The sequence below is a fragment of the Carica papaya genome, chromosome 1 (genome assembly GCF_054855325.1).
Source record: "Carica papaya isolate Zhongbai chromosome 1, ASM5485532v1, whole genome shotgun sequence".
NCBI lineage: Eukaryota > Viridiplantae > Streptophyta > Magnoliopsida > Brassicales > Caricaceae > Carica > Carica papaya.
This window is the reverse complement of record NC_142309.1, coordinates 20,670,675-20,689,829: the sequence shown is the minus strand read 5'-3', so window position 1 is coordinate 20,689,829 and position 19,155 is coordinate 20,670,675. Positions and strand designations below refer to the sequence as shown.

The following is a 19,155-nucleotide window of genomic DNA, read 5'->3' as shown; positions in this document are numbered from 1 at the left end:
TTTTTTATTATGTCCTATTATATTTGCATACTAGTAAAAATGTACATGAATTTTAAAAATAAACACCAAAAACATATTCGTATACCTAAAGGAAAATTTAGTTTGTATATATATATGTGTGTGTGTGTGTGTGTGTGTGTGAGTATTTTTTAGGCACCAAAAACATATATATGTTTTTTACTATTAATTGTCTAATTATTTTATGCTTGCATAACATAAAATTTTCTCAAACTCGATAGATATAAAAATTATAGTAGATCAAAATTTACGCTAGCTTCAAGCTTAGTTTTGAGATGGAGAGTCAATTATTTAAGGAAGACGTTCTTAGGACAAAGCAAATGGTTAATATATAACCATCTTACTAAAACATTTGATACTTGTTAATACTATCTAAAATAAATAATTTTAGTATAACTTTTGTGACGCCCCTAAACGATTTCTACTATAGAATTATACATTATTCATTCTTCCACCCCAAACAAAATATTTATAATTTTCCAACCAAACCACACATATTCATTAGTTCAAAAAGAAATCAATTCTCGTACAATGAATAACTCTATAATCAAAGAAGCTATTCAACTATTACCACACACATAAAAATTCCAACACTATTCCAATACTATAAGTTTACTACAATGTCTCATTATGAATGAGAACATCTTACTACTTTTAAGCCCGGTGCTCCATTCCTAAGCTCTCCATTTTCGGTTGAGGCCTCAAAGCATCTGAAATAAGAGTAATAAGTATGCATAACTCAATAAGAAGAAATTTGGAACTAAAACTAATGAATAACAATTAAATGACCTCCCTCCATACTATCATTTTCCTTATTTTTATCATTCTGTTTTCCTCCCTTTATAACTATTAAATAACAACATTATTCCCTGCTTATCCCACCTAACCCCTTACCGTTAGCCCCTCATTCTCCCAACCACATGACAGACTCGCACTCTACCCCTTTTGTTTTAACCACAACACCTTACCAACTCGACACCATTCCGGTAGTCCTTACGCCACACCTATACACCCTTTCAATCAACCCCACCTCTGTCATACCTCTCATCAAACACCGGTCTACCATGACCCCACACACACACCCTTGTTGTATCCTGGGGTCTTGCCCCAACAGCAAACATAATCCTCATATAGGCTGTTATATGGCCCCGTGCACTACCGCACCACAACGTCAAATACACACTGTTATTCCCACCGCAATGATCACTGAATGGCCCCACCGAACTCCACCAACATCAGCTAAACAGCCTCCTATACACTTGACCAAGGGAGTGCCCCATCGACCACTGAGTGGCCATACATACAACATAACACTACTCATTATATTGGCACATCTATATCTGCAAGCATCGGCCAAAGGCCTTACACACACACGCACAATGTGCCACTAATTTCCACAGCAGTATACCAGAATCCACCAACACCGGCCAAGAGGCCTCCCACACCGAAGTACTTATACATACACACAACACAGAGTGTCCAACCTAGCCACTGTATCATGTAAACCCCACTCCACCTACAACTTCACACATACATCCCACGAGCCACCATCCTTGTACAATAGAAGGAGTCGCCCTCGGCAAGTAGCCCTACACACACACAACTGCACCTACACTCGCCACCAATCACCTACCGCCTATACGTATACCTGTACAACAATGCATCCCACTCTCACAGTTACCTCACCCCTCGGTTACACACAACTCATCATCCACAGACTCTGTTCTCGTCCTCACGACATCTCTTGTTCACTCCTCTCCCTCACACAACTGACTGCCCATACGTACACCCCTCTCTACAACTTACTCCCAACAGTTGATTTCATCCATCTCATCCTAACCGTCCATCTCACTCTCCCTCAATGATCTAGACTATTATAACTTTTATATATTTTTATATTTTATCTGAATAAATTATTATGATTAAAGAAGCGTTGAATATTATTAGTTTACACGGTAAAATACGTGTTTATTTAAACTTGTAGTTTTAAAATATTATCAGTGTGACAACTACATGATAAATTATGCTATTATTTTTAATGTATGATCTTCATGAAATTTATATTAGTGTTGCAAATAATTAAGAAATTGTTGTTTAGTTAAACTCAACGTAAGCGATTGTTAAACCAACAAATGGGTGTTAGAGAATAACTGTGCACCATTACTCAAAAAGCAACAATCCTATTGGGACCCCTGCTTTCTATCCGAATTATAGTTTTATCCCAACATCTTACGGAAATTACAGACCTCGCTGAAAATTTCCAGATTTCCTTCTACACTCCAAAGAATCATTCCGTCTTCACCAAGAATCTACCAAACCAGTACATTTTTCTTTCTCTTGGTTTCCTTATATCTTATCCTAAATCTTGCAATTCATTACATACGCATTTCCATTTTCTATCATCCTGTGTAATTTTTCCGAGAAAATTCACCAAACATGACCAGTGTGGAAGATCCAACTCGTCAAATCAAGGAAAGAGAGTCACTTTGCTTCACTGATTTCCCCGAGGACATTCAGCTGTGTATCCTCTCATTCTTGTCGCCAACCGAGATCTCCAGCTTTGCTTGCACATCAAAACATTTCGCTTCGCTCTGTCGAGATGACAGGAAACTTTGGGGCGCGTTGTGCGAGAGGAGGTGGGGGACGAAGACCCAGATAGGGAAATGGGGAAACGGGAGAATCACTTATAGGCAACTGTACAGGACCCTCGAGGAATGGGAGAATCTGATAGGCTTTTGGCGCCGGTGCGGTCAGTCGAACACAGCAGTTTCGTCTCCGCCTTTGATCTTCTTCGAATGGGGACCATTTTTCCTATGTGCTTCGAGGGTTTACCCCTCCAAGAACGGAACTTATCAGGTAAAAACGGCGCCGTTTTTGTGGATGGGCATATCTCCGGACGGCCAAATCCTGAACTTCCTCGACCTCGACGGCCAGAACAATTGGTCCGGCGATGTCGAGGCTTGCTTCAAGTTTGGAATCTTGGATGGCAGTTTCGTTCCAGTCAATGTCAATTTCATGGGAAACGGTCATGTTTTGGTGGAGGAAGACCATAGCCTTTCCTCGACTTCGCGAGAGGAGAAACGAATCGGATTTCGGAGAAGCTCGAGCTTCGGGAACTTGAGAGGAGAGGAAAGCGAAGATGTCGTTGGCGGGACTCCTGGAAGCTTGCCAGAGTGTTCGGTGAGTGAAATGTATACCCAATTTGCCAACCGGACGAGTCCCGGTAGCGACAGGAGGAGGCAGAGGAGGAAGGAGAAGGAAAGGCAGGGGAGAAGGAAGTGGGAGCCGGAGCATTTCATTAAGGTCTCCGATTGCTCGCCGACCCCATCAAGGCCTCTGCAAGGTCTATGGAAGGTGTTGTTGATTGAAATACTAGCAGTTTTCTTGCTTTGTCTTCTCTATTTTTTCTTTTACGAAGCAAAGTTTCGAACTCTCTTAGTCCATTGACGTGTTCTTGCATGGTCATTCTTAGTCCATTGATGTGTTCTTGCATGGTCATTTACTGCCTATCTTGGGTCATGAATGTTGTGCTTTATTTTGGTATAAATTTTTTAGGTTGTTGTCTGAGTTGTGGTGTCACTGGATGTCCCATGGAGTCGCTGTTACTGTTACTTCTAGCTTCTGATGTTATGTCAATGAAATCAGGAAGTCGGAACTACTTCTTGTTAAGCATTTGATGCAGTATTTTCTCACTTACCAGTATTAAGCTCAATATTGAAATCAAGGATTTCATAGCTGAAATACTAAAGTTGCTGTTGTAAGAGGTTGCTAGTTTCTTTTAAGTAAGGCTACGTTTGGAACGAAATAAGAAATTTAGTGGAGTTCATTTGTAGATCCCGGCTTAATTAATTTGTTCCAAACTTAGCTTTCCATGGCTTCCTTCTCTGCGTTATTGCTTCACATTTTGCTTCAATAAATTTGTTGAAAGATGAGGATGGAATATTTGGACAAGAGCTCTTCAACAGCTAGTTTTTGATTCTCTCCTGCTTGAATCGCAGGGACTTTGTGATGGAACCAATTTGGAATTTTATCTTGTTACTTACGATGAAGTTGGCGGTGTCATCTGCCGAAGGATTGGGGATATATCCTCTTGTTATTCTCCAGTGTTCTGGACAATGAACCCTACCTTTATTGATTCTCCATTCTCACCAGCGGAAGAATCTGTGTATGATAGTCGAGTCCATTTCTGCCAACCAGTGGTAGAGGATCTCATAGAGGGTCATCTTCCTTTGCCAGATTTTGAGGTGGTCTCTCACATTTTATACATTAACTCAAGTTACGATTTAGTTATTCCGGGTTTGAGAGAAACTTCAAGCAATCCCTGGAATGTAGAAGGAAGGATTTGGCTGTACAAGAATGGAACTTTTGGATTCGGGTTTCTCCGGGACCATTTTATTGTAGATCTGAAACATATAGTTAGAGATGGTTGTCTGCTTGATGCAATCCAAATCTGTAGTGATTGATTCCTTCTCATAAAAGTTTTACTGATGTGCCATCAAAACTGAGCTACTTTGGATCATGTTAAAAAGTTGATTAATAATGCACAGATTGAGTGATTACGAATGTGTGGTTTTACTGATGTGCCATCAAAACTGAGGTGCTTCATATCATGTTAAAATGTTGATTAATAATGCACAGATTGAGTGATTATGAATGTGTGAAATCACATTTTAATTTTCATGGTTGATGTTCTCTTCCTCCTTTCCTGTCTGTGCATAAGCTTTTCTTAGAAAGATCATCAGAAACATTCTGAGGAAGATTTGGAATTATCAATCTGTTCAAAATACACATTATACCAGTACATCTCACCATATAACAGCGAACCAAACAGGTGATAGCATATCAATTAAACATCCAAATTGCAGGAGAAAAACCAAATTATAACAAGCAAGAAACCACACACTTGAATTAGAAATACATCATATTTTGTCATTTGGACTGCAGGGAGATCGGAATCAGCATAAGTGCCAGGAGGACGGGGACGCAGATGATCATGACTTGGTAGCTACTTCCCTTGCAGCTACACCCTCGGTCACAGAATCCCTCTCTTGATCACCCTCAAGCTGGCTCAAGTTACCTTTTTCCTTGATGAGTTGGGTATGGTGGTGTTTGCAGTAGAGTCTGCCTTCATGTGCAATGTAGTTTGATGGGCTAATCACACATCCTCCATGGGTGCATTTGAAGCAGCTCTTATGGTAAGGAGTTCCATTCACTGTCACCTTTATAAAACAGAAGACAACATATGGGCTATAGTTGCTATGACAATTCTTGAGAGCTTAGTTCAGTATGTTAGATAAACTGTAGAATCTTGTGATCTTGATTCGTAGAATCTTATGCTCTTGATTCTTACCTTTTCAGTTGGGTAGACTGTGTTCTTGCAGCCAAAACATTTCTCTCTGGTTCCACCAAACATGCCCGAGACTTTGGTTGCTGCAGCTTTCTGTTTAAAGCAGGTTAGATATCAGATCAGTACTAAAAGACTCAGTTTCTAAGACGCAGAGCTACCTCATTGTCAGAAGCTTTCTCTGACTTTACAATCTTTGGTGTCCCTGTAAAGTGGAATATGGAATTGAATCAGCCAAATTAACAAGAAGAAAAGAAAACATCTGGTTCTAAAGATCAATTCACGATAACCAGTTACCTTCAAAGCTTTTGTCAAGACTGCCGGTTCTTTTAAAGAGTTGATCAAAGTGTGGTCTGCAGTACAGGACACCTTCAAAGGAATTGTAGTTTCCAAGCTGCAAATACATCTTATTACCGTCCTGATTTCATATACGAAAAAAACTATACTTAAAGTTGGCATACTTTGCAGCATTTCATTCTGGTTCATGGGTTTTATTGATCAAGTATGATATATTAGACCCAGATTCCCATTTCTAGGAAGAAAAACGGTCTCAGATTCACAATAGCAGAAAACATGAACTGAAGGGTACTGCCTATAAAAGATGATCGGGGACTGGATCTGAAATGAAAGTCTGTGTGTGTACATATGTGTATATATGTCTATTTATATACCTTAAGAGTTCCTTTGCAGTGATGGCACCGGAAACAGGCTTTATGGTAGATTCGATTGTCGGCAGTGAGCTTGTCGACCAGATAAACAGTCTTGTCGCAGGCCATGCACTTCTGTGTTGTTCCTGCAAATGCCATGGCTGCCAAGGATTTTCGTTGAATGCAGCTAAGAAAATTCTGTTTTCTGTTGCCTGTTTCTGACTCTGATTTTCCTGCAGGGATGCTAGGTTGAAGAAGAAGAAGAAGAAGAAGAAGAAGAGAAATGAAGGGAAGAAAAGAGATGATAGAGAAATGTGGGCTGCAGGGGATTGCGGAGACCAAAGGCAGACCAGTAGATAATTAAAGCTAGTGGCTTTTGACAAATCATTTTGTCCAAACTTGAAGCACCAAACTAACCCATCTACAGATATTTTTCTTGTGTTTTCTTTTTTCACTTTTTTTTAGAAAATTTAATTTTCAATACATTTTTTTTTTTAAAAAAATATATAGATATGAAAAGTAACCTGTTATGGTTATTTAGCTGTAATTGAATATTTTCTTTATCAGAATCATAATAAATTACTGAAATGAAGTTTAAATTAATTGTTAAAATTTTATAAATCTACTAATAAGTTAAAATCTAACTTTATTGAATCTACATAAATTTATAACATCTTCATAAAATAATGAAATTTCTATCTTCAATAAAAATAAAATTTGAACTGTTGAGAGGTGAATTACTATAACACCCTCCAAAGTGGTAACTTTAGTTTACAAAAATTTGTACATCTATCCTAATATATATTTATATATTTATATATTTATGTATACATATGTGCATTTCATGTATTTGGGTGTTCTTTTAATTTCAGTTTGCAAAATTTTATAGATATACCCTAATGTATGTATATATATACATATACATATATGCATGTCATGTATTATTGTTTTTTTTTTTTTAAACCAGAGAAAATAGTGATTTTTGAGGACACCAAAAGGTCAGCACCCAGCTGGCCTTGTGTCACCTCCAAGATTTTTTTATATGCCTACAGTTCTTTCATTTTTTCTTCCTTCATTTGCAAGCACTAGGAGATGTGGGCATCACTTCAATAATAGCCGTCTGATGTGTAGACTCTTTCAACGGAGACTTCTTTTTTGTCATTTGATCATCCATGGTCAAACAAAGGTGGTACCCAGTAGACGGCCCTGATCGCTCAGAACATAAGATGATGGAATGTCTTAAAATGATGGAGAAGCACCTTATAATATAATAGCTAAAAAGAAAGGCAACCGAAAAGAAAATTGACAAAAAAAAAAAAAAAAAAAAAGGCAGAGCACATGATGCAGAAATACAACATGTATCAAAATGATGAGATGGTGGTTGTCTCTCCTTGGACTCTCATGTCTTTCAATGATGAGAGAAGGTGATAGAAAAAAGCAAAATTAATATAAAATTAATTAAAAAAACAATAATATTAGGGTCTTGTAATTTAACTCTGAATAAATTATTTTAAATTTTAAAATATTAAATATACAAATATTTTTGCGTACCAACATTATAAGATTGCAGTACTTAAATTAAGATTATTCTGAGCAAACTTGTTATGTTCTCAACAAACAAAATATTTTGGGATAAGTAGATATTTTTTATTAGAATAGTACCGACAAGTTAAAAATTAATTTATAAAGATAAATATAAAATAATTAAATAAACAGTACCGTATTTATAATATATTATTATAAAGTACAAATTAAAAAAATAACCTACCACTTTTTAATCACTGAAAATTTACATAGTTCAATTTTTGCCCTCATTTAAAAAGGCATCCTATGTACCATCATAACCGCAATCAAAGTTTCGACTAGGTTTAGTTGTGATTATTTCACTAATTGGTTAATATAAATTTTAAGTCACATTGTGAAGATTGTGATTGATGAGATTTAACGCGTGGGAGTATTTTACAAGCAATGATTAACCTTTAGTAGTGAAAAATACTAATTAACCTCTAAAGGAAAATTTATTAACAACTAACATGATGCAACTGTATAAAAAGTTTTGAGATATTAGTAAAAGAATTCTGTAAATTCAATTAAAATATTTGTTCCAACGTAATATATATTTTATCATCAAGTATGTCAATTACTGACTCTTTTTCGTATCGACTATATATTATATTGTATTTATTCGCACAGATAACTCAAGGGCATTTGGTCTAGTGGTATGATTCTCGCTTTGGGTGCGAGAGGTCCCGAGTTCGATTCTCGGAATGCCCCTTCTGAAAATTTTGTCTTTTCATTCCCCACCTCCCTTCGCTCGCGTCTCTGGAAAATTCTACTTCCTCTGGGCTTAAACCCTAATAAACACGCGCGAGCTCTTAATTTCTTTTTTTCTGCATCTCTACGGAATCATTAAAATTGAAAACAGAGAGAGATAGCAATGGTGTTTGGGCAAGTGGTGATTGGACCTCCTGGATCAGGAAAGACCACTTACTGCAATGGCATGTCTCAGTTCCTTACACTCGTTGGAAGGTCAATTCAATTTCCCTTTCTTATAACTCAGTTTCAAGAACAAAGAAACAAAAATACAATTTAATATTTGTTTCTTCTGTATTCGGACTTTAGAAGCTTTCGATTTTAACTTGCCTTAATGGAGTTATGTTGCCAACTACAAGCTTCGCTAATGCTGAAGCTAGTGATTTTTCAATGTCGAGCTGTTTTGGAGTATAGAAGGTTTAAGTCTTCGAAGTGTAATCTCACTGATTTTCTGTTCTTCTGATGTTTATGTTTCAAAAAGATCGATTTCTGTTCTAGGTTTTCTATTTTGCTTTAATAAGATTATTTTGTGGTGGTTCCATCTGTATCAATTGAATATTGCTATGCAAATTTGGATATTATGTTTGAATATATGCAATTGGAGTTCGGATTTTGTGTTACAGTAACAATGCTGTTATCATGCAGGAAGGTGGCTGTAATCAATTTGGATCCTGCTAATGATGCGTTACCGTATCCTTTGCAATCATATGTAAATGAGATATCATGTTTGCTTTCCATGGTATTTAGTCAACTTGGGATTTTCTTGATATGTACTCTAGATATGATTGTGCTGTGAACATTGAGGATCTTATAAAACTGGATGATGTAATGATGGAGCATTCCCTTGGACCAAATGGAGGTATGCCCACTTGTCATTTTCTTATTTATTAAGTGTTTAGGATGCAATTAGCAGAAGAGCTTCAGGCCATGAAATCTGTTGGAAATTTCACAAATGTGTTTCTATTCAGTGTGTTTATAATTTATAGTCATGCAAAATCAGGTCTTGTTTACTGTATGGATTATTTGGAAAAGAATATTGACTGGTTGCAATCGAAGTTGGAGCCTCTTTTGAAAGGTAGCTACGCCAATTCTTTCTTTCTTCGTTAATCTCTCTTCTTTTGACTTGCAAAAATCTATTCGGTAGACTGCCTGTTTGGTGTCAAGGCTATTGATAACTTCCGTATTTATTTTGCAGATCACTATCTTCTCTTTGATTTTCCTGGCCAGGTGGAGTTGTTTTTCCTTCATTCTAATGCAAAGAACGTTATCATGAAACTCATAAAGACACTGAATCTTAGGGTGTGTGCTTGTCTTCTCCATCAGGATGCTACCGAATTATTACAACTATCCCTAATAATGTTCAATCTGATAATTAAGAATTTGAATGTGTGCCTCATGTCGTGCAGTTGACTGCTGTGCATTTAGTTGATGCACACCTCTGTAGTGATCCGGGGAAGTATATCAGTGCATTGCTTCTGTCACTATCTACTATGCTGCACCTGGAACTCCCACATGTTAATGTCTTGTCAAAAATTGATCTGATTGAAAGCTATGGAAAGCTTGGTATGGTTATGATCTTTATTTTAAAAGAAATGGTTATAATATTTGTCTTTTGTCCTTGCATAGTAACTGTGAAATGCCGATCTTAGATTAAAGTTCAAAATGCTAATCTATAATAAGTATTGTTGGTTTTGCAGCTTTCAATCTTGATTTCTACACTGATGTCCAAGATTTGTCTTATTTACTGCACCATCTTGATCAGGATCCTCGTTCTGCAAAATACAGGTTTGAGTTTATATTGAGATATGTATCTCAAAGCATGTGTAATTGGTCTTTCTTCCTTTTACTCGAGAGGTTGTTGAGCTATATTAGACCTGTTTTTTAGTGATTACTTATGTCTCCCATGACTTCGAATTCATAGAAGCAAACACAACGAACCTAATGTCTGATGGTGCAGATTCACATCTATTTTATTCTTTCTGGACCAAGAAAATGTCGGGTAGCTGGTTTCTGATATTGTTTTTTGGATTACGTGTATGATGTGACTGCATTTTGAGAGCGGGTCTTAATTGCAAAACTTCTTATTTCTTTTTTGCTTACTTTCAAGATACCCACGCTGGTAAATTTGCAGCTGGTTACTAAAGGTCTTAAAGGCCATCTTTGTTTATTAGCATGCAAAGGGAGTTTCTATAATAAACTTACTTGTAGACTATCCTTTTATATGTAGTTTGAATATCATCTGGCTATGCAGAAGATAACAGATATGTCTTCTCAAGTTGCCAGTTGTCACTTCTGCAGAGGAAAATTTGTGCTTGCAAGCAGTAGTGAAGCATGATTTACCATATTCTCACAACTAATGCTGAAATTTGCTCACTTCACGTACAATGAATTGCTGAAATGCTTAAGTATTGTACTTAGATTAGTTGATTAGGCCTGTCAATTGACTGAATGATGATGTATTTATCAGGTAGCTCACACTAGTCTAATTATTTGGTTTTATTAAAATCATTAATCCCTAGTGAATGGGATGAAAATAGTTGTGAACATTCTGCTAATATAGGAAACAGTAAATATTCTTATTGCTATTGTCAGATCTACTGAATTTTATTTTTTCCTCTTGCTAGGAAGTTCTTCATGTTTGTCCAATGACTACATCTTTTAACTTCTTGGTTTCTATGCTAAGTAGTTCCATGTAATGTTTGTTGTAGAAAACTCACAAGGGAGCTGTGTGAGGTGATTGAAGATTACAGTCTCGTCAATTTTACAACCTTAGATATTCAGGCATGCCGAATTCTCTCCTTTTACTTGGACTGTCTCCTTTTTTAATTTTTGTTTTCTAAAAAAATCATTTATAGATTTGCTAATGGCTAGTCACTCTTTTTCAGAATAAAGAAAGTGTTGGGAATCTTGTAAAGCTGATTGACAAGACCAATGGGTACATATTTGCTGGCATTGAAGCCAGTGCAGTTGAATTCAGCAAGATCGCAGTTCGCCAAGTTGATTGGGATTATTACAGATATCCTTTAAGTGTCAGTTTTCATGTGTTTGCTATTGTTCATCGGTACTTGTACACTTGTATGTAGGCATATGAGTTGCAAAAATTATAACTCTAACTACTCCGATGGAAACTGATGTGGGGTATCTCTACATACGATAAAGATAGATAGAGGTAAAGTATGGGGAAGCGATTAGAAAAATAGGCAGTGAGGAAAAAAAGATGAAGTTGACTTCACTTTAGACGGAGTAAAGGAGAATGTTAGATAGACATAAAGGACAAAACGATAGAAAAGTAATAGACGGAGGCATGGAATAAATTCACTAGAAAATTGATAGACGGAGTAAGGGAGAATGTTAGATAGACATAAAGGACAAAACGATAGAAAAGTAATAGACGGAGGCATGGAATAAATTCACTAGAAAATTATCAATTCCAAGCTTTTCATAAATTGTTGATTAGACGCCTATACATAGGTTCTAAACTTAACCTATAAGGAAAATAACTAATAAAAAAATAAATCCAAAGTGTCCAAAATGTCTTAAAAATTAAATAAATCAAATCTCTTCAAAGGTACCATCTCCTAATTAGAAAAATAAATCTCTTTAAAGGGTATTATAATCAGCCTTCTTATTTAGGCCTTAGAGGGTTCTGCATCAAAAACAATCTTCTAGCTGGCTCTTTCCAACTCATTCACTTTAAAAACAGGAATTTGTTGTTTGGTTGGCCTTTTCTTTTTGGGCTATGAGCTATTCTGGCTCCTAGTGCAATTCTAGGATTTTTGTATGCGCTTGTGTTTTGAGCTGCTTCAGAACTATGAAGCTATGTGCAAAGCTCGGAAGATCCTATCTTTGAATGATTGTGCTTTCCCTTTTTTGTGCATTTATCTTAAACAAATTGATAAAAGAAGTAATGATAGATGTTCTTCCGTGCATATTTTTGGGCATAAATGAATAATTAGAAGTAGATCAATTTAGACAGGGGAAAGTGCTTTGCCATGGAGTTAGTTGATTTTCTTAACGAGGCAGTTCACAGCAGCAGCAGTGCAAGAGAAGTACATGAAGGATGACGAAAGTTTTGGTGACTGATAAGCCGTCATGATGAGTATTTGGTTTCTTGTATAATCTTGTTCACGTTGATTGAATATGAATTTGCTAAGTTTATGCTAAGTTATCGCCCCTTGTTTCTGGTGGCTGTTGACTCTCTATTATTACCAGGTTCCAAGGTTTTAACTCTCCGGTAAGATAGCAAGCTCTTTGCCAGTGAAAGCCCAAAGAACATGAAATGTCGAGATGTATATAGCAGAAGAGTGAATTCATGTGAGTTAATACATTTGTTTAATATATTCATATTATTTTTTTTTAAAATGTATTTCTTAAATATAAATTTTGGTTTATCCCGAGTATGACACTGAGCTGAAGGAAAGAGAACAGAATTTTATGGAGTTAATGAACCTTTTATTACTTTTTCTTGTAATACGAGCAGAGATATGAAGGCCCTGTTAACTACAGGGGGAATCTGTAGCAAAACTACCTTGTACTAGAAACCAGGGGAAAGTCTATGATTCCTTAGGGGCATTTCCCATGACAATTTTCTGACCTTTCGTAGTAATTTACTGACTCTGTAGTAATCACCTTACGTTCTACTGTGAATTTTAGAAAATTATTGCTAGTTATTTTGTCTCCAGGGTATCATGGTAGCATTTATAAACCACAGGCCTTTTAAGATCTTAGTATTCACTTGTATGGTTCTCGTGTGCAGTTGCATGTAGCAATTGCAGTCTTCTATTTTTGCAAGAAACGCCTCTCTTCTCCTTTATGATATATTCAAAAGTTATTTTCGTTTTTTATCTTACATTAATTGAGGGTTGGTGTCTCATTATCAATACTATGAAACTGATGGCGTTTATACAAATCAAAACTTTATTTTACATATTAAGGTTAAGGCTAAAATAGTAAATTAATTCCAGTACTATATTAAAATACGGAAATTAGTCTCAGTATTATTATAATTTTTTTGCATTTTTAGTCTTTATATTTTTATAAATATTTTATTTTATTTTTTTTACTGTTAATGCACGCTAACATATTTTGTGAGTTAAAGTTAGACGCATGATACTGTATGATCAGAGCATTATACATGTCAGTTATATAACATGACATTTAATATGTCGTGTTTCTAAAAGTCGATAGAACTAAAAAAAAAAATAAAAGGGTCCATATAGGTGAACCTATCTAGAAAACCAGGTCAGTGACTGTCCGCTGCCACCTCCTCTGGAATCAGAGTGTCCTCCACCACCATAACCTCATCTGCCGTCTACTATTACACCTCGACGTCAGTTGCCGCCGTTTGGCTGCTTTCAAAATGAATTGCTTTAAAGAGTCAAGCCAATAACTGGAGCATTCCAGAGAAGAATCAAGGATGTCCTGACAAACTTGACGAGGAAATGCCTTGGTAAAGACATTTGTAGCTATAATGTTTGATATGCGACTCTCTTCTCAGCACGAAGAAGAAAGCCCTTGCTTCTGTAGATTTCAGTGGCAGACGACTTGCTGACAACTCTGATTTTACCCTTAATGATTTCATCGGCAAGTTACCAGAACTAGCAATCTTCTACGCCAACTTAAACAAATCACCAGCACAACCCCAAAGGTCATGAAAACCCAAGTTAACAACAAGTTGCCTGACAAGTTTTTGACCAAGCTTTTCACCATACAACACTACTTAGATGATTGATAATTTCAAATCTTCCTCAGAATGCCCTTGATGATCTTTCTAAGAAAAGATCATGCACAGACAGGAAAGGAGGAAGAGAACATCAACGATGAAAGTTAAAAGTGATTTCACACATTCCTAATCACTCAATCTGTGCATTATTAATCAACATTTTAACATGATAAAAAGCATCTCAGTTTTGATGGCACATCAGTAAAACCACACATTCGCAATCACTCAATCTGTGCATTATTAATCAACTTTTTAACATGATCCAAAGTAGCTCAGTTTTGATGGCACATCAGTAAAACTTTTATGAGAAGGAATCAATCACTACAGATTTGGATTGCATCAAGCAGACAACCATCTCTAACTATATGTTTTAGATCTACAATAAAATGGTCCCGGAGAAACCCGAATCCAAAAGTTCCATTCTTGTACAGCCAAATCCTCCCTTCTGCATTCCAGGGATTGCTTGAAGTTTCTCTCAAACCCGGAATAACTAAATCGTAACTTGAGTTGATGTATAAAATGTGAGAGACAACCTCAAAATCTGGGAAAGGAAGATGACCCTCTACAAGATCCTCTACCACTGGTTGGCAGAAATGGACTCGACTATCATACACAGATTCTTCCTCTGGTGAGAATGGAGAATCAATAAAGGTAGAGTTCGTTGTCCAGAACACTGGAGAATAACAAGAGGATAAATCCCCAATCCTTCGGCAGATGACACCGCCAACTTCATCGTAAGTAACAAGATAAAATTCCAAATTGGTTCCATCACAAAGTCCCTGCGATTCAAGCAGGAGAGAATAAAAAACTAACTGTTGAAGAGCTCTTGTCCAAATATTCCATCCTCATCCTTCAACAAACTTTTGGAAGCAAAATGTTAAGCAATAACGCAGAGAAGGAAGCCATGGAAAGCTAAGTTTGGAACAAATTAATTAAGTCGGGATCTACAAATGAATTCCACTAAATTTCTTATTTAGTTCCCAAACGTAGCCTTACTTAAAAGAAACTAGCAACCTCTTACAACAGCAACTTTAGTATTGCAGCTATGAAATCCTTGATTTCAATATTGAGCTTAATACTGGTAAGTGAGAACTAATACTGCATCAAATGCTTAACAAGAAGTAGTTCCGACTTCCTGATTTCATTGACATAACATCAGAAGCTAGAAATAACAGTAACGGCGACTCCATGGGACATCCAGTGACACCACAACTCAGACAACAACCTAAAAAATTTATACCAAAATAAAGCACAACATTCATGACCCACGATAGGCAGTTAATGACCATGCAAGAACACATCAATGGACTAAGAATGACCATGCAAGAACACGTCAATGGACTAAGAGAGTTCGAAACTTTGCTTCGTAAAAGAAAAAAATAGAGAAGATAAAGCAAGAAAACTGCTAGTATTTCAATCAACAACACCTTCCAAAGACCTTGCAGAGGCCTTGATGGGGTCGGCGAGCAATCGGAGACCTTGACGAAATGCTCTGGCTCCCACTTCCTTCTCCCCTGCCTTCCCTTCTCCTTCCTCCTCTGCCTCCTCCTGTCGCTACCGGGACTAGTCCGGTTGGCAAATTGGGTGTACATTTCACTCACCGAACACTCTGGCAAGCTTCCGGGAATCCCGCCAACGACATCTTCGCTTTCCTCTCCTCTCAAGTTCCCGAAGCTCGAGCTTCTGCGAAATCCGATTCGTTTCTCCTCTCGCGAAGTCGAGGAAAGGCTATGGTCTTCCTCCACCAAAACATGACCGTTTCCCATGAAATTGACATTGACAGGAACGAAACTGCCATCCAAGATTCCAAACTTGAAGCAAGCCTCGACATCGCCGGACCAATTGTTCTGGCCGTCGAGGTCGAGGAAGTTCAGGATTTGGCCGTCCGGAGATATGCCCATCCACAAAAACGGCGCCGTTTTTACCTGATAAGTTCCGTTCTTGGAGGGGTAAACCCTCGAAGCACATAGGAAAAATGGTCCCCATTCGAAGAAGATCAAAGGCGGAGACGAAACTGCTGTGTTCGTCTGACCGCACCGGCGCCAAAAGCCAATCAGATTCTTCCATTCCTCGAGGGTCCTGTACAGTTGCCTATAAGTGATCCTCCCGTTTCCCCATTTCCCTATCTGGGTCTTCGTCCCCCACCTCCTCTCGCACAGCGCGCACCAAAGTTTCCTGTCATCTCGACAGAGCGAAGCGAAACGTTTTGATGTGCAAGCAAAGCTGGAGATCTCGGTCGGCGACAAAAATGAGAGGATACAGAGCTGAATGTCCTCGGGGAAATCATTGAAGCACAGTGACTCTCTTTCCTTGATTTGACGAGTTGGATCTTCCACGCTGGTCATGTTTGGTGAATTTTCTCGGAAAAATTACACAGGATGATAGAAAATGGAAATGCGTATGTAATGAATTGCAAGATTTAGGATAAGATATAAGGAAACCAAGAGAAAGAAAAATGTACTGGTTTGGTAGATTCTTGGTGAAGACGGAATGATTCTTTGGAGTGTAGGAGGAAATCTTGAAATTTTCAGCGAGGTCTGCAATTTCCGTAAGATGTTAGGATACAACTATAATTCGGATAGAAAGCAGGGGTCCCAATAGGATTGTTGCTTTTTGAGTAACGGTGCACAGTTGTTCTCTAACACCCATTTGTCGGTTTAATAATGGCATGCGTTGAGTTTAACTCTTCTAGTGTGTTTTTAGGGGAAAAAAAAAACAATTTCTTAATTATTTGCAACACTATCATAAATTTCATGAAGATAATACATTAAAAATAATAGCATAATTTATCATGTAGTTATCACACTGATAATATTTTAAAACTACAAATTTAAATAAACACGTATTCTACCGTCTAAACTAATAATATTCAACGTATCTTTAATCATAATAATTTATTATGATAAAATACAAAAATATATAAAAATTATAATAGCCTAGATCGGTGAGGGAGAGTGAGATGGACGGTTAGGATGAGATGGGCGAAATCAATAGCTGGGATGTGAATTTGTGATAGGTATAAAAAGGGGGCGTCGGGCAGAGAGAGGGAAGGAGGAGAAGAAAGAATATAAAAGGGAAAACAGAGAGTGCGGGAGTGAGAGGGAGATGATTGAGAGAGAGACAGTAATCGGAGGCGAGTGCGGAAGGAGAACTGTTGAAAGTTTAGGAAGGAGGTGAAGTCACAGTAGCTTTGGAAGATAGAGGAGGATGGAAGCAAGATATAAGAGAAATGTGGAATTTCTACACTAATTTAGGGCAAACCTCAATGAGATTGTGTGTGTAGGTTAATGAAGATGCTCCTCGTCAAGGAGATGGAAGTCGAGGCGCGATATTAGCTAAGGACGTGCGAAAGTAGTCGAGGTCAGAGAGAGGAGAGGGAGTAAGTTTAGAGAAGGGTGTACGTGTGGGCAGTTGGTTGTGTGAGGGAGAGGAGTGAATGAGAGGTGTCGTGAGGACGAGAATGGAGCTTGTGGATGATGAGTTGTCTGTAACCGAAGGGGTGAGGTAACTGTGAGAGTGGGATACATTATTGTACAGGTATAACTATAGGCGGCAGGTGATTGGTGGCGAGTATAGATGCAGTTGTGTGTGTGTAGGGCTACTTGCCGAGGGTGACTCCTTCTATTGTGCATGGATGGTGGCTCGTGGGCTGTGTGTGTGAAGCTGTAGGCAGAGTGGGGTTTACGTGATACAGTGGGTAGGTTGGGCACTCTGTGTTGTGTGTATGTATAGGTAGTTAGGTGTGGGAGCCCTCTAGCTGGTGTTGGTGGATTCTGGTATACTGGTGTGGAAATCAGTGGCACATTGTATGTGCGTGTGTGTGAGTTATGTGTGTATAAGGCTTTTGGCCGATGCTTGCAGATATGGATGTGCTGATATGATGAGTAGTGTTATGTTGTATGTATGGCCACTCATTGGTCGATGGGGCACTCCCCTGGTCAGGTGTGTGGGAGGTCGTTTAGCCGATGTTGGTGGAGTTCGGTGGGGTCATTCAGTAATCGTTGCCGTGGGAATAACGATGTGTATTTGACGTTGTGGTGCGATAGTACACAAGGCCATATAACAGTCGATATGAGGATTATGTTTGCTGTTGGGGTGGGCCCCTGGGATGCAACGAAGGTGGCACGTGTGGGGTCTTGGTAGACTGGTGTTTGATGAGAGGTATGATAGAGGTGGGGTTGACTGAAAGGGTGTATGGGTGTGGCGTAAGGATTACCAGAATGGAGTCAAGTGGTAAGGTGTTGTGGTTAAAACAAAAGTGGTAGAGTGCGGATCTGTTATGTGGTTGGGAGAACGAGGGGCTAACGGTAAGGGATTATGTGGGATTATGAAGGAATAATGTTGTTATTTAATAGTTATCAAAGGAGGAAAACATAATGATAGAAATAAGGGAAATGATAGTAAGGAGGGAGGTCATTTAATTGTCATTCATTAGTTTTAGTTCCAAATTTCATCTTATTGAGTTATGCATACTCATTACTCTTATTTCAGATGCTTTGAGGCGGGAACCGAAAATGGAGAGCTTGGCAATGGAGCACCGGGCTTAAAAGTAACAAGATATTCTCAATCATGATGAGACATAATAGTACACTTTCAGTACTGGAATAGTGTTGGAACTTCTGTGTATGGTGATAATTGAATAGTTTCTTTTATTATAGAGTTATTTATTGTACGAGAATTAATTTCTTTTTGAACTAATGGATATGTGTGGTTTGGTTAGAGAATTATAAATATTTTGTTTGGGGTGGAAGAATGAATAGTGTATAATTATATAGTAGAAATCGTTTATAGAGTGTCACAAAAGTTGTACTAAAATTATTTATTTTAGATAGTATTAATAAGTATCAAACGTTTTAGTAAGATAGTTATATATTAACAATTTGCTTTGTCCTAAGAATGTCTTCCTTAAATAATTGACTCTCCACCTCAAAACTAAGCTTGAAGCTAGCCTAAATTTTGATCTACTATAATTTTCATATCCATCGAGTTTGAGAAAATTTTATGTTATGCAAGCATAAAATAATTAGACAATTAATAGTCGAAAACATATATATATTTTTGGTGCCTAAAAATACTCACACACATATATATATACAAACTAAATTTTCCTT

The 19,155-nt window shown here is 37.5% G+C and overlaps 3 protein-coding genes, 1 non-coding gene and 1 pseudogene across 13 annotated transcripts; 3 read left to right on the top strand and 2 right to left on the bottom strand.

Moving 5' to 3' along the window:
- The first annotated feature begins 2,454 nt into the window (after nt 1–2,454).
- LOC110808431 (F-box protein At3g12350 pseudogene) lies at nt 2,455–4,481 on the top strand (annotated as a pseudogene).
- A 275-nt stretch (nt 4,482–4,756) lies between these two features.
- WLIM1 (GATA type zinc finger transcription factor family protein) lies at nt 4,757–6,413 on the bottom strand. 2 transcript variants are annotated; one of them, XM_022033912.2, is made up of 5 exons: nt 6,034–6,413; nt 5,660–5,780; nt 5,524–5,567; nt 5,369–5,458; nt 4,757–5,237 (listed from the first exon to the last, which is right to left on the bottom strand). In XM_022033912.2, the coding sequence occupies exons 1-5, from the start codon at nt 6,166–6,168 to the stop codon at nt 5,010–5,012; spliced, it is 618 nt and encodes a 205-aa protein (XP_021889604.1). In that variant the 5' UTR covers nt 6,169–6,413; the 3' UTR covers nt 4,757–5,009. The 2 variants fall into 2 exon arrangements, with proteins under 2 accessions (XP_021889604.1, XP_021889605.1); XM_022033913.2 differs by having other exon boundaries at nt 5,660–5,756; nt 6,034–6,408.
- A 1,798-nt stretch (nt 6,414–8,211) lies between these two features.
- Nucleotides 8,212–8,283, top strand: TRNAP-UGG (transfer RNA proline (anticodon UGG)). The gene has a single exon. It is a non-coding gene; the product is annotated as a tRNA-Pro (tRNA).
- Nucleotides 8,284–8,322: 39 nt separating this feature from the next.
- QQT1 (P-loop containing nucleoside triphosphate hydrolases superfamily protein) lies at nt 8,323–18,775 on the top strand. 9 transcript variants are annotated; one of them, XR_015819941.1, is made up of 12 exons: nt 8,323–8,538; nt 8,968–9,012; nt 9,102–9,181; nt 9,323–9,397; nt 9,518–9,621; nt 9,729–9,885; nt 10,020–10,107; nt 11,031–11,103; nt 11,208–11,339; nt 12,352–12,421; nt 12,535–12,636; nt 18,536–18,775. XR_015819941.1 is itself a non-coding variant. In XM_088221381.1 (11 exons), the coding sequence occupies exons 1-10, from the start codon at nt 8,447–8,449 to the stop codon at nt 12,403–12,405; spliced, it is 900 nt and encodes a 299-aa protein (XP_088077507.1). In that variant the 5' UTR covers nt 8,323–8,446; the 3' UTR covers nt 12,406–12,421; nt 12,535–12,955. The 9 variants fall into 9 exon arrangements, 3 of the variants coding, with proteins under 3 accessions (XP_088077507.1, XP_088077506.1, XP_088077505.1); XR_015819937.1 differs by having other exon boundaries at nt 12,352–12,435; XR_015819939.1 differs by lacking the exon at nt 18,536–18,775 and adding an exon at nt 12,803–12,955.
- LOC110808415 (F-box protein At3g12350-like) lies at nt 14,259–16,699 on the bottom strand. The gene is made up of 2 exons (XM_022033906.2): nt 15,472–16,699; nt 14,259–14,823 (listed from the first exon to the last, which is right to left on the bottom strand). Exons 1-2 carry the CDS (start codon nt 16,387–16,389, stop codon nt 14,359–14,361), a joined length of 1,383 nt encoding a protein of 460 aa, XP_021889598.1. The 5' UTR covers nt 16,390–16,699; the 3' UTR covers nt 14,259–14,358.
- Nucleotides 18,776–19,155: the final 380 nt, after the last annotated feature.

What these genes read in the sequence shown, in the direction of transcription:
- LOC110808415 (XM_022033906.2), bottom strand. Translation starts at nt 16,389, where the DNA reads ATGACCAGCGTGGAAGATCCAACTCGTCAAATCAAGGAAAGAGAGTCA. An exon ending in CTCTGCAAGGTCTTTGGAAG is followed by an intron (nt 14,824 to 15,471) that starts GTGTTGTTGATT and finishes CTTGAATCGCAG; the next exon opens with GGACTTTGTGATGGAACCAA.
- WLIM1 (XM_022033912.2), bottom strand. Translation starts at nt 6,168, where the DNA reads ATGGCATTTGCAGGAACAACACAGAAGTGCATGGCCTGCGACAAGACT. An exon ending in TCTTGACAAAAGCTTTGAAG is followed by an intron (nt 5,568 to 5,659) that starts GTAACTGGTTAT and finishes TCCACTTTACAG; the next exon opens with GGACACCAAAGATTGTAAAG. An exon ending in AGAAAGCTTCTGACAATGAG is followed by an intron (nt 5,459 to 5,523) that starts GTAGCTCTGCGT and finishes TGCTTTAAACAG; the next exon opens with AAAGCTGCAGCAACCAAAGT.
- QQT1 (XM_088221381.1), top strand. Translation starts at nt 8,447, where the DNA reads ATGGTGTTTGGGCAAGTGGTGATTGGACCTCCTGGATCAGGAAAGACC. An exon ending in CCTGCTAATGATGCGTTACC is followed by an intron (nt 9,013 to 9,101) that starts GTATCCTTTGCA and finishes TATGTACTCTAG; the next exon opens with ATATGATTGTGCTGTGAACA. An exon ending in GTTGGAGCCTCTTTTGAAAG is followed by an intron (nt 9,398 to 9,517) that starts GTAGCTACGCCA and finishes TTTATTTTGCAG; the next exon opens with ATCACTATCTTCTCTTTGAT.